Genomic DNA, 13,849 nt, shown 5'->3' on the forward strand with positions numbered 1-13,849 from the left:
TAGTGACTGAATCTGAGCAGTGGAGGATATACTTCCTTCTCCACTTGCCCTGTGTCTTTGCTGACTCAGCTCTGGGCTGGAGCTGGCTGCAGAGGCCTCCATCTCATTCATCTGAAGCCCTCACTGACAGCTGCTTCTTGCCTCCTTGATCTGGGGGGGCATTTCCTGTGGCACCAGATCCTGCCCTTCAGGGAGTGGTAAGTGGGCCAGACCCTACTCTCAATTGCCCATCAGCCCAGATTAGAAAAGAAGGCTCACTAGAAGAGGTCAGTGGTTTTCTTAGGAGTACACACATTTTCTCTCTCTCTTGCTCTCTCTCTCACACCCACATGTGCACATGTGCACACGTACGTGTGCGCGCGCGCACACACACACACACAAAGTGTGCATGCATGCTGGAACAGAAATAAAGATAAACGGAAAGAGATTTGGGCTGGGCATGGTGTTGCACACTGGTAATCCTAGAATCAGGAAGGCTGAGACAGGAGAGGGAGATAGAGTTCAAAGCTAGCCTGGACTACATAGCAAGGCTCTGTAAGAACGAGCAGCCCCTGGGGCACAGACAGGAAGGCAGTCTCTGGAAGGGGAGTAGCAGAGGTTCTGGGGAGCAGATGAGTGTGCGTAGGGCCGAAGGTGTGCAGAGGCTCTGATGGTGATGGCATCAATAGAGCTCTGAGGACGCGTGCATGGGGAGGCTGCCTAGTCAGTGCACTGTGATGTTTCCAGGGAACAAGCACATACCTTCCGGTGTTTGCTAGGGCAGGGGCATGCTTAGCACACCTTCTTCCAAAGAGCCCACACTCCCCTCCCTACACCTGCAGCCCCTCTGTGCGTGTCCATGCCTCAAGGCACCTGATTATGAACTCTTCCCCACTTCCTCTCTTCTGGGGGACTCCCGGCTCCAATCTCGGGTCAGCCCTAGAAATACTCAGCAGCCTTGGTGACCCCCTTTCCTGCTGTAAGCCACTGTTTTTTTTTTTTTCATGTGCAACTGACAACAAGGAAAGTGTTGGATGAGTTACATTCTATAATGTTCCTTTCTAGCAGGGCCACTTGGGAGCTTCACGCTGCCCCCTGGGTAGTTCCAGGCCTTCAGCTCCTCACTTCCAGATCCCCCTTTTCCTTTCCTTCACCCCTGTGTTGCTGCTTCCTTGTCGTCTCTGTCCCCTTTTTATTTGTGGTGTGTGTGTCTGATTACGGGTGTGAATGTCTGTGGAGGCCAAAGGAGGACATTGTGTGCCCTATGATATCATTCTCTGCCTTGTTCCCTTGAGACAGGGTCCTTCAGTGACCCCGAACCTCACTGTTTCCATGGAACTGACTGGCCCATGAGCTGCTGCGATCTGCCTGTCTCTGATCCCAGCACTAGGGTTATAGACACACGTGGTCATGCCCAGCCTTTTCGTGTGTGTATTCGGGATTCAAACAGGGGGACTTAAGCTCACGCAGCAAACGCTCTCATTGCTGGGCCACCTCCTCAGCCCCTCGCTTCTCCTGCTGACTCACTATGAATTCCAGAAAAACACGGAGGCAGAGCAGCTGTCCTTATTCTTCAGTTGAGGCCACTGCTTCTGAGCTCTGGTGACCTCTGGAACACTTTACTTGGGCCTTAAAACGGAGCCAAGGCCAGTGGGTGGCTGAGGCCGGGAAACGCTGAGCCTCCGTGTTCTCTCGCTAGCCCAGACAAAACTGGGAGGCCTCCTCTCTGCGTCCCAGTCACACCAGGGTCCTCTGGAGAGGGCTTGGGAGATATCTGTGCTTAATGACTCTGCGTTGGATTCTGTTTTCCGAAGAATTCTACCCGAATAGCGAGTCTCCTGACTCTGCAGCCCCTGCCCGGGGACCCTCAGTCATCCTATTCCCCCAGCCATCTAACCTTCCCCGCCGTGCTCCAATTGCAGATTTTTGCTAGTCTTCAGCTGTCTGGTGCTGTCCGTGCTGTCCACTATCCAGGAGCACCAGGAACTTGCCAACGAGTGTCTCCTCATCTTGGTGAGTGCTGGGAGTCCCCTTTGGCGTCTCCTCCAGGGCAGAGCATCTCCTGGCCTGAGGAGAGAGAGCCTTCTAGAGACTGTGATCAGAGAGCAGACTGCTGCTTCTCTCTGGCTCATTCCTGGCTGGTGCAGGGAGATGGCCTGTGCTGTGTGAAGTTTGAGGATGAGCCCAGGATAGACTAGGTGAGTAGACTCCAGTCTGTACCAGAACAGAAGCAAACCTTACCCTGTTAAACAAAAGTACACCAATAGAAGGCCTTCCGCTGACAGAGAGCCACTCTTGACTGCCCTCAACCAGGACTGAGAGTCTAGAATGGCTGGAAGACTCAGGGCAGGGAGAAGAAAGAACTCAGGCTTCTTATAGAGCTAGACACTTGTGTATGGGGGCAGACTTGGGCTTCTGTTCTCCCTGGAGGACAAAGAGGAGGTCACCTCCCTTCTGGAATTCTCTCAAATCTTTCCAGGTATAAGAGGAACCTAACCAGGTGCCGATGTTCCTAACCAAGGGTTGGGCTTTGATCTGGGTCCTGGTCCCCCACAGGAATTCGTGATGATTGTGGTCTTTGGCTTGGAATATATAATCCGCGTCTGGTCGGCTGGCTGCTGTTGCCGCTACAGAGGATGGCAGGGCCGCTTCCGCTTCGCCAGGAAACCTTTCTGTGTCATCGGTACAAGCCTTTCCTATCTTGCCCCACCCCAAGCCTCAGGGAGGCATTGATCTCATCCTTGACCCCATCCTGGCTCCTCGCGAATTTAGTGGACCCTCCCAATCTGCCACCCCACCCATTACAGTCCCAGGAGTCCCACACCCCAGGTCTTGACCCGAGGTGGGCTGGTGACTTCGACACCTCTGCCCTGCAGACTTCATCGTGTTTGTGGCCTCGGTGGCGGTGATCGCTGCGGGCACACAGGGCAACATCTTTGCCACGTCCGCGTTGCGCAGTATGCGCTTCCTGCAGATCCTGCGCATGGTGCGTATGGACCGCCGCGGCGGCACCTGGAAGCTGCTAGGCTCGGTGGTCTACGCGCATAGTAAGGTGAGGCTGGGGAAAGATGGGGGAAAACGAAGCTCCTGGGAAACTATCTGAGGTGCAAGCAAGAGGCGGAGCTGGGGCGGGGCCAACGCTGGGCAAATGGGGACTGGAGCTAGGCCCAGGCGGCCTAGGCAAGGACTGCTGGGAGCTAGGCCTACACTGGGGCAAGAACTATTAGGGCTTGGAATACGCCTGTCTATCCGAGGGAAGGGGCTGAAGCTGAGCAGGGGTGACCCGGTGAGGGGGCGGGGCCTACATTGGGGGGCGGGCTCAAGGCGGCTGGAGCCAGCGGGGCAGCGCTTAAGGCCTGGCCTCAGAGGTAGGGCTTAAGGGTTACATCTGCCAGCCCCTTGGTTTGGAGAGGTCTGCCCCGGATGGAATGGGGAACTGGGTAGGCCCTAAAGGTAAAAGTCTGGGAAGGGATCCGAAGGGTTGAAGCCTGGAAAGATTAAGGACAGGCCTGAGATCTAGCTCTGGGGGTTTCTGAGAAGGCCAGGCAGGGGCTCCTTTCTTGAAAGGGGGCTACTGGAGAAGTGTGTGTACCCTTACCCCCCGGCTGGCAGGCACCCCTCCTCCTTCCCTCAGGAGCTGATCACCGCCTGGTACATCGGGTTCCTGGTGCTGATCTTCGCCTCTTTCCTCGTCTACCTGGCTGAGAAGGACGCCAACTCCGACTTCTCCTCCTATGCTGACTCGCTCTGGTGGGGGACGGTGCGTGAGGGTCTGTGCAGGTCCGCCCTTGCCCCTACGAACTTCCCCAGGACGCTTCCTAGGTTCTGTCCCCTTACCACGGAGCCCCAACTCAAGCTTAGGTTGGCGCTCCTGAGACCAGTCCCTATGCTAGCCCCTACTATTCTCTCGGACCTGTTTGCGCCCCCTACATCCAGCCCTTTACTCAGTCCTCGTGACCTGTCCTGTTCTTCCTTAACTAGCGTTGAGAACCCGTCTGTACCCCTCCAGTCTCCCTGAGAAGTCCTTGAGATCAGTCCCCAGGGGCCACTAGAGGAGTTTGTTGGGGGAAGTCCTTGTCTTGTCATCTGTTTTCTTCTTGCACTTGCTGTGCCTTCAAGTCCTTGTGGCTGACCCCCATGCCCAGTCCTATGGGTAACCTGTTTGTATCTCCAGATTACACTGACGACCATTGGCTATGGGGACAAGACGCCACATACATGGCTGGGCAGGGTTCTGGCTGCCGGCTTCGCCTTACTGGGCATCTCCTTCTTTGCCCTGCCTGCCGTGAGTTCCTGCTGGTGGGTGAGGGAGGCTGGGGCCAAGACCTGACAAGTCTATCCTCAGTTGGGCAGGTATGGGAACATTCTAGTATGCTCTTGTCCTCTCCCTACACTGCCTGCAACCATATCCTATCTCCGTAGGGCATCCTGGGCTCTGGCTTTGCCCTGAAGGTGCAGGAGCAGCATAGGCAGAAGCACTTTGAGAAGCGGAGGATGCCAGCAGCCAACCTCATCCAGGTACATGATGCTTGGGAGACCTCGTGCTTGTCGGCCCTGTGCACTGCCCCATGTGTCCCAATTTAAAAACTACAGCTCTACTTCAAAGCTCAGAGAGGGATATGACTTGGGGGTGGGGTGGGGGGTGCTTTAGTCAGGGTTTCTATTGCTGTGAAGAGACACCAAGACCACTAAAACTCTTATAAAGGAAAAAACATTTCATTGGGGGTGGCTCCCTTACGGTTTCAGAGGTTCAGTCCATCATCATGACGGGAGCATGGTGGCATGCAGGCGGACAGTAGCTCAGAGTCCTACATCTTGCAGGCAACAGGAAGGACTCACTGGGTGGTACCCTGAGCATAGGAAACTTCAGAGCCCTCCTCAAAGGGATACACTTCCTCCAACAAGGCTATACCCAGTCCAACAAAGCCACACCTCCTAAAAGTGGCACTCCCTGTGAGATTATGGGGGCCAATTATATTCAGATAGACACAGGAGGGTGTCACATGCCACACTGTGGACAGAGCTGGGCTGCTGACTGTGTTGTCAGTAATGTTCCCCTGCAGCAAACAGCGGGTTTCGAACTCCCTAAAGCCGTCTTATTGCCAACTGCAGCCATGACCAGGGATGGGGAGAGCCTGGACCAGAGACTCCCATATCCTAGTGCAGATCTAACTCTGCCATCTTGAAACTGGGTAGTCGTCTGTCAGCCTGCTCCACTCCTGGCACCGTGATACACTCCCTGTGCCTTCAGGAAGTCATACAATAAGGAGATGGTCCAAAGTTGGACTTTCAGAATTGCCAGCATTTAATGGGCCGGTGAGAAGGGAGCCAGTCGAGGAAGTAGAGGAGGAGTGGCCAGAGACCGGGAGCAGGTATAGGAAGCCAGTGCATGTGGTCTCAGCTTCCCTGAGTGTGATGGATGTGATTGGAGTGGGTTCTGATCTGTAAGCCTTTCGCTACCTTGGCCTCTCTCCAGCATAGGGGCGTACAGGAGAACTCCTGTAGGAAGTAGTTTAAGAGTCCTGACACAGCACACCGCTGCCTGCTCCCCAGCACACCATCCTCTGACCCCCAAACCCCAGCCTGACTTGGCCCCTCCTTATCTCTCCTTCCCAGGGTAGAGAGAGCCCCTTCTCTTTCTCCCCCGCTATCTCCAACAACCAGCCCAGCCTTTTCTTCTTAGCATCCCTTGGGACACAATGGCCACTGTCCTCTCAGGGCTGGCCTCCCAAGGGGCATTGTAGGGGCAGGCGGTTGGCACGGTCCCTGCTGAGAGACAGCTGGTATTGTGGTACCCATAATTAATGAGACCTCTGGCAGCTGCTCCCCAGCCCATGCCAGGGACCCAGGCAAGCAGGAAGTAAAAATATTTCTGTCTTCGGAAGGCGCCAGGCTGGTGAGGTCACTTGTGGCAACCCCTTAAGGACAAGAGGCACCCAGAGGAGGGAAGGCATCCGGGGCTGCCCCAATTCTGCTTTGTCCTGTCTAACAGTCTCTGTATCTTCCTATCCCGGTGGATCAATCCGTTCACAGTCCTTCCCAGACCCTTTTTACCTGGATGGAGAGGGACAGTTTTTCCTCTCACCGTAGAAAACTACCTCTGACCGTAGTTCCTTCTGCTGCAGAGTCCGTGACTGCTGCAGAGTTTGTGGGCAATAATCTTTTCTGTTCTCCCTCAGGCCCTCGTAGTCCCATGGTAGCAGTAGGCGGCTGATGAAAATACAGCGTAGTCGCTATTTGTAAAGCCATTCACTTAGTCAACATTCCCTCCCCAAACATTTGCAGAACCACCTGCGTGTGCCAGATACTGTACTTGGCTCTGAGGATGCAGTGGGGCCCAAGATGCAGCTTATGAAGAAAGACACTAACCAGACTCCGCGAATGTGTACTTAGCTAAGGGAGCAAGCGGGAGGGCTTCGCGGACCCTGGCCTTAAGCGTGCCAGGCGCTGAGCTTGGCATTGGCTACGCATCTGTCCCTTTATCCTCACAACACTGTTAGTTAGGGCAGCAATGGTCACTCTATTCTGCGTGGAAGAACAGATTAGAAGTCCATGCCTGCCTGACCACAGACCCCAGCTCTGTCCCAGTGTTTGTAGGCCCCTGGCTCTGGTGCCGATTTACTGGGTCACCTTGAGGGAGTTATGGTTTCTTGGCTGGTGGCTACGGAATTAGACTTGGCCTATGGTCGCAGTATCACTCTCAGCTGGCCTGGGACCGGGTTCCCTCGGGGGCAGAGGGTTGGTGGGTGGCTAAGGACTTTTATGACACGCCCTTCTCCCCGTGCCTCCAGGCTGCGTGGCGCCTGTACTCCACGGATACAAGCAGGGCCTACTTGACAGCCACTTGGTACTACTATGACAGTATCCTCCCATCCTTCAGGTAGGTCCTGCTGGAGTGGGAGCAGGTAGGGGCTGGCTTTAATGCCCCTTGAGAAGATGCCCTCAGGGTTGAGAGAGGAGACTGCTCCGACAGAGCCCTCGGGGCTGGCGCTTCAGGTCCTGCATAACTTGGAGCCTGGTTGGTCCGTTCCTCAGCTCTTCTGTGTCTACTGGGCTCAGGGTGTGGGTGCAGCTTTGCCTCTGAAGCTGAGCCCCACACACGGAGTGCTGGCGATCTCCATGCTCACCAATAGGTGATGCCACCTAGGGAAGCGGCAGCCAGCCCATCTCTCCTCAGTCCTGAGTGGGCACACCGTAGCTTGTACCAACCAAGGTATCGCTGGTTAGAGACGGTGCTATGGCAGAAACGTGTGCCCGCCCCAGAGCCCCTGTGCGTGACTGTGTGATCCCTGCTACCGTTCTGGGCAGCAACCTCTGAGGCCAGCGATGGGTCTGTTCTGCTGGCCCCCGGCTGGGCTCAGACTGAATGGGGGTGGCTCCATGCCGGAGGTTATTAATAGCATCATCAAGGTGCCTGGAGCCAGGTGCCTGGCCAGGCCCTGGGGCAGGAATGAAGACTGCAGAGCCGGCTTGGTTGGCTCAGTCCCACGGGCAGGGTGGCATGGACTGCGTGCTAGTCTGGGCTGCTGTGCTCAGCGCTTCTCCACCGTTTTTACCTCATTAGTTATCCTCCAGCAGCTGTTGCGTGATCCCACTCGCCCGCACCCGCACCTGGCCCCCTCTCCCTCCCTCCCTGTCCCACAGGCTTCCCAGGGGAGGAGTAGGAGGTAGGGGTGGGGAAGGGGGCTCCCCATGTCACTCCTCCCTCTCCCCACCTCCATACCTGGCAGAGGCAGAGCTAGAGGCTGGATTTGAAGCAGCCCCTTTGGGGAGGAGGAAGATGTTCTAAGGGATCTGGTGCTTAGAAATTGCTGTGGAAGTGTGGGAACACTCTGGGTGGGGTAGCCTGGGTTTCCTGGTAAGAGGAACAGCCTGGCCTGAAGATTTGGGCTCCGTTGGAAAGGCTAGTGAGGGCTGAGGGGCGGCTACCTTTCTGGTTATAGCAATAGGAAACAGCCTGGAGAGTGAGTGGATACCCAACCCCATCCCATCCCCAGGAACTTCGTGGTAGGAGGGACAGCACAGGGCAGAGAAGAGGGGCTGGCCACCTTATGAAATCTGTCTTCAGCTCTAGTCTCCTCCTAAAACCCAAGTCAGGCTGGGAGACTAAGGATTTCAGAGCTGCTAAAGGCCGCTTGGTAGGCACAGCTCCGCTAAGAGGAGCAGAGTCAGCTGGACTCATCTTCTTTGTGTGGGTGCTTTGGAGTTGTGCCCAACCCACATAACCATGCCTAGATTCCTTCCCATTTCCCAGAAACTTCTGCAGAGGGGAAGAAGGCTAGCTTCTTCACCCCGCCTGTTCTGGCCTGGGGTATTTATGAGCACCCTTAGAGGGTGGCTCAAGACTTGGCAGGATCAGTAGCCCTGGGCCCATTGGGTGAGGTGGGTGGTGTCCCCAAAGCCCTGCCTGTAGCTGATGGCGCCCTCTCCTGCAGAGAGCTGGCCCTCTTGTTTGAGCACGTACAACGGGCCCGCAATGGGGGCCTACGGCCCCTGGAGGTGAGGCGGGCGCCAGTACCTGATGGAGCGCCCTCTCGCTACCCGCCCGTTGCCACCTGCCACCGGCCGGGCAGCACCTCCTTCTGCCCTGGGGAAAGGTAGGGGCCCCTAGAGGCCACCACCTCCTCTTGCTTCTTCTCTTCCTTTTCCATTTTCTGTCTCACCCTCTCTCAGACCTCCTCCAGCCAGCACATGGGTGTATGGACCTGTTTGGGGGAAATCTCTGGCATTGTTGTGAAACGTGGTAATTGTCGTCAGATGGCCACAGGTACAGACTGGGGGTCCTCTCTAGAGAGGCCACACTGGACTTACCTTTCCGTTCTCTGGGTCTCCCAGGGTCTGAGAGGGAGAGCTCTCCGCACCATTCTCTCCTGTCACCTCCACTGTTCATACCATTGTCCTCTTTCTCTCTGTTTCCACATCCCACCCCACCCCCCACCACTCTTCCATCCCTGCACCCCCATCCCTCCCGAGAAGCTGGAGAGAGGAGGAGGCCGCTGGCCCCAAGTGCTTACGGCTCAGGTAATGAAGGGCGCTTTTCTGTTCTGGGGTGTGAGGGCAGGGCTCCCCTCCCCCGGCATGCGGGAAGCAGAAGCCTGCTGGAAGAGAACTCTGTGACTAAGACTGCCACAGGACCTGCGTAAAACCCCGCCAGTGACTAACATGCTTATCTCTGCAGCTCTTGTCTGCAGCTTTGCTAGAGCAGGGGGTCCCTACCCCCGCCGGGGGTCTCTCTCTCTCTCCTTCTGTTCTGAGATACTCTTTGCTGCCCCCAACCTCTCTCCCAACTTGACCTGGAGCTTTTGCCTGTCGAAAGAAGAACCAAGACAGAACAACACTTGCTTCATCTACACGTTCCTAACTGGAGGAATCCCAGGCACATTAGGATAGCAGAACCCCCTCCTATGTCTTAGGGAAAAGGTGATGGCTTCTGTGAGACTTTAGCTTTGAGGTCAAGGGTCAGTTCGGTTCCGTCATGCTCTCCCTTGCTTTGCCCATCTTTTTCCTTTGCCTCATCCCGCACGTCATCCTCGAACTAGCCAGGTAGACATCTGTTCCTTGAGTCTGGGGTATCATTAAGCTCAAGTCCAACATTAGCAGCCAGGGAAGAGGCAAGTCCCTCCACATTCAGAGAGCTCACCTCTGTTGTGTGCCCGGAGAAAGGCAGAGTAACTCTGCTCTTGGCAAACTGTTGACCCTAGTCAGGGTCAGAGTCGTGCCCAACCTGCATATACTTACAGGCTGCTCAGGGGCACTGGGTTCTCTGTTTGGGGCTGAAGGGGCTTGGGGAATGGATTGGTGGGGGTGGGAGAGCAGGGTCTTTTCCCTGCTTTCAGTGAGGGCTCTTACTGGTTGAGTGCTAAGCAGGTCTGGAACTTCAGGGAGAGGAACGACTGGCCACGCTAGACCGTGAGCTCCCTCTAAGAGAAGCCCATGGCACAACCTGACTTGGGTTCTCCATCACTGCCTACAGGTCCTGTGCCTGCCAAACCACAACTTATAGCCAGAAACTCATAAGGTTTGGTGTTCTGGCAACACTAAGTGGGGCCAAATATGGACTCTGAGCTTCCAGTTCATTCTTGTCTCCCTTCGCCTGAATTAGAAACCACTAGGAATGGACGGGAGCTTGGACCCTGTGCCCCTTTGTGATTCTGGATCCTTGAGTCCTCAGAGGCCTGGGGACAGGCGAATGCTGAAAGCCTGGCATTATTAACACTGTGTCTGTCTGTCTGCTCTAGAGTATCCGTGTCTATGTGTCTGACGGTGGAATGATTCAGGAACCTGGGGCAGGGGCATTGAGCTGTGGCTTTTGTACCAGACTCAAGTGGCCATGTCCTTAGTCTTGGCTATCTTGACCCTAGGAAATGGGGTGTAACTCTTGCTAGGATACTCCCAAACATATATGTGTACATACATATGTGTATACACACATGTGTATACTGCTACCTCCCACTCCCACCCTGGGTTGGACACATGGAGCTTGGGGATTGCCCACACAGAGCATGTTTTCAGGAAGTGGAGCTCCAAGGAGCGGGACTTCCTGGGAATGGCATTCCCAAGGCCAGGCCCTCCCTTTGAGGGTTATGGGATGCGTTCTAAAAGTCTGACTGCCTGTGTCCACATCCCATGGAGCATGCATTCAGAATTCAAAGGACAGGACTTCTCCACCTCGCGGACGCAGTCACTGGAGAAGGGAATGGAGACATACCCCCAAGGGCTCGTATGCAGAGCCTGAGACCTCTGCATCCTGGGGCTGGGCCTGGAGGGCGACTTGAGTGGGGATCCTTCTCTCCCTCCAGCCACAGGAGACCAGCCCCGCCCTGGCAGCACTCCACGCTCAATCCACCTGTCTCTTTGTCACTAACCTCTGTTCGTGTCTTGTTCTCAACTTTTCAGCCAGATGTTTAGTAATAAGCGGAGTTTCTTTCGGATCCACGCCAGCTGGAGACCGAGGTACCCCCTCATCTGCTCCTCCTGTCCCCTTTCCTCCTTGCTCCCCCCACTTTAGGGGCTGGAGAGGAGGACAGGATGGGCCAAGGACAAGATGCATGTGCCTGCCGCCTGCAATCTGCCTTGGGGCCCTAAGCCGCCTTGCCTTCCTGGGGATGTTTAGGGCATGGGCCGGGTGTCAGAAGGGACACTCTCAGGAGCTGTGAGGATAATGCTGGCTGTGCTGCTGACTCCCATGTTATCTTGGCCAAATTGCTTTTCTTCTTTGGACCTGTTTCCCTTCTGTGGAATGGGCAGGTTGAACTAGAGGCTCTCTGAGGGTCCTGCCCACTCTGACCTGTGCCAACCTTGGGATTGGCTCTCTGGCTCTCCACCACCTACCTGGGAAGCCCACTGGTACCTGCAGAGACTGTGCCCAGCACCTCCGTCACCAATTGCCAATTGCACCCGGCTCTTTCAGCTACATCACAACCACATTTGTGGTACCTGCCCCATGCCAGGTCCTGCTCTGTGCATTGGGGAAATGGTGATGAATAAAACATGGTCCCCAGAGAGCTGCAAAGAGTAATCGTGGTTCGGTGCATTGAGTACAGTACAGGAGGGAAGCAGAGGGGCTGAGAAGCTGAGGTCAGACATTTAGCCCAGAAGCAGCCCTGAAAGAGTGTCTGGAGGGCGGAGGGTACTCAGGCCAGGGAGCTGCAGAGATCAAGCTTGGAGGTGAAAGAGAAAGCGAAGCTGTGGGAGATGAGCCTGCTGCCCAGTATGGCCTGATCTCAGAGCGGCCACTGGACCACTCTGGGGCAGGCCAGGATCATAAAGAACCCAAAGCCCAGTATGAGTCGCATTCTGTTGGCATTCAGGTGGTCTAGGTTGTGGAGCCTTGTGGTTGGAGACAGGGACAGGGCCCCTGCTGAGCTTCTGCTGAGAGGCAGCCATTCTTAGAGTAGTCATTTCAGGCCACCAGCTAGCTCCAGTTTGCTAGCTGTGTGCCCTTGTGCACAACTCCTAGCTTTCTATGCCTCGGTTCCCTTCCATGTAAAATACAGGTGCTGACTGGTTGCTGTAAGTGTAAGGTGGCCTCATCCACTGTAGTGCATTTGCCAGTTAAGAGGGCCTTCGGGTGTGGCTCAGTTGGTAGAGTGCTTGCCTAGTATGCATGAGTTTGCTTCCTAGCGCTGCATTAACTGGATGTGGTAGTGCATGCTATAGTCCCAGCACACAGGAGGTAGAGGCAGGAGGATCAGAAGGTCAAAGTTATCCTTGGCTACATACCAAGTTTCAGGCCAGGCTGGGCTAGACGAGAGCCCACCTCATAAATAAATAAATAAATAAATAAATAAACAAACAAACAAACAAATAAAGGCCATACTTTTGAAAAGTGATTTGGAAGCTGAGAAGGGTGTAGCTTTATGGCAGACCTCTCGAGTTCTCTCCCCAATCTTGACAAAAGAAAACTCAAAAGCTTGGGAATATGTCTGTAGGAAATAGGGGCTCCCTGAGGGTGGCACTGGGGAGTCTGGGTTAGATCTGCCCTTCCACAAGTGTAGGCTGGAGGTCAGGAAGAACCAAGGGTGGAGAGGCCAGTGATAAGGCCGCTGCCCCATAGTCCCTGAAGAGGGGCTGTGTGGGCGGCACGGGATGGGTGTCTGCCTTTCTCAGCCTGGACTGTGATGGCAGAGTTCCCTGTGGCTGGGTTTTCAGGGCAGTTGGAGAGCAGCCAATGAAAGTTTACCCCCTCCTTCCTCTCCCCCCACATCTTTCCACCTCCAGGCAGCAGTGCAGCCACCCCCCATCCTTACAGGCCCCGGCAGCCCCTCTCCCCTTTTCTCTACCTCAACACTGTTGACATTTTGAATCCGATGATTCTTTTGCTGGGGCCTATGGCACGCGTCTCGGATGATGGACAGAATTTCTGGCTTCCGCCCAGGAGGTGCCAGGAGAGCCCCTTTACAGAGTGGAAGCCCACTGTGTCTCCATTGTCAGGCACAAGATCGCCCCCAGCTGAGGACCACTGCCATAGGAGAAAGGCGGTCTCTAAAGTCAGAGAAAATGGATCCTGACCTTGCTCTTGTTTTAGGCAATTCATTTCTCTCTTTCTGCACCTATAAAATAGGGACGACAAATTCAGGGACCCTACGAGGGGAGGTTTAGAGGCCTGAAAGCACCAAAGCCTGGACCCTTTGTGCTCTAAGGAGCCCAGGAAGAAAAGAGCTGTTGGTGCCTACCATGTGCCAGGTTTCTTTCCATTTTCTTTGAGCTTTCAGGCTCCAGAGAGGCTGACGTGAGCTTTTTTTTGGTCCCTGCCCAAGGAGTTGGAATCCAGGGCTGCTCCGGGGGAAAACAGTGTCTTCTTGCATTCAAGAAGAGCCAAGACCTTTGACTGGCTGGAAAGTTACAGAATCCCTAAATCAGGCCAGAAACTCCCTCCACCATCACGGAACCAGAGCCAGAAAGGGATTTTGTAAGGTTCATAGTGCAAGCCTCAGCCCCCTTCCTCTGAGAGTCCCGCCAGGTGCAAGCATAGCCTTATTGTATACTTCAGTAACCGGAGGCCAAACTTCGTCAGAACAGCAGGGAGCGATCTGGAGTTCCAGTCCTTGGAACGAAGCTCAAGGACTTCTCCAGTCTCCTCCCCTTTCTCCCCCTCCAGAGGAGCAGAGGACAGGGTGCTTCTTGCATGGCCTAGGTGGGTGTGGGTGCTTGCCAGCATGAGGAGAGCCCACAGGAATGGGTCTGCAGAGGCAAGTTTGGGAAAGTCACACTCAAACTTCTCTTGGAGTCTTTGGGGTGTGTCAAAGAGATCCCAGGAATGTGAAGAACATGACTGGGTCCCTTCTGATAGCTCCAGACTCCCAACTTGTGCCATATAACCTCCCCGCCCCCAGGACAGGCACCCACCCCACAGGCTGACCCCACATCT

General features: G+C 55.1%; 1 protein-coding gene across 2 annotated transcripts in view; it reads left to right on the top strand.

Annotated features, from left to right (window-relative positions):
* Nucleotides 1-13,849, top strand: part of Kcnq4 (potassium voltage-gated channel subfamily Q member 4) — a 52,015-nt gene that overhangs the window by 28,151 nt on the left and 10,015 nt on the right. For both annotated transcript variants that reach the window (XM_050161389.1, XM_050161391.1), the window contains exons 2-9: nt 1,902-1,992; nt 2,536-2,662; nt 2,856-3,031; nt 3,614-3,739; nt 4,154-4,264; nt 4,402-4,497; nt 6,771-6,859; nt 8,415-8,576. In XM_050161389.1, the coding sequence (XP_050017346.1) occupies nt 1,902-1,992; nt 2,536-2,662; nt 2,856-3,031; nt 3,614-3,739; nt 4,154-4,264; nt 4,402-4,497; nt 6,771-6,859; nt 8,415-8,576 (978 nt within the window). The remainder of the gene's footprint in view (nt 1-1,901; nt 1,993-2,535; nt 2,663-2,855; nt 3,032-3,613; nt 3,740-4,153; nt 4,265-4,401; nt 4,498-6,770; nt 6,860-8,414; nt 8,577-13,849) is intronic.

This window comes from Alexandromys fortis, unplaced genomic scaffold, assembly GCF_014885135.2.
Source record: "Alexandromys fortis isolate MF-2015 unplaced genomic scaffold, M_Fortis_MF-2015_v1.1 scaffold_122, whole genome shotgun sequence".
NCBI lineage: Eukaryota > Metazoa > Chordata > Mammalia > Rodentia > Cricetidae > Alexandromys > Alexandromys fortis.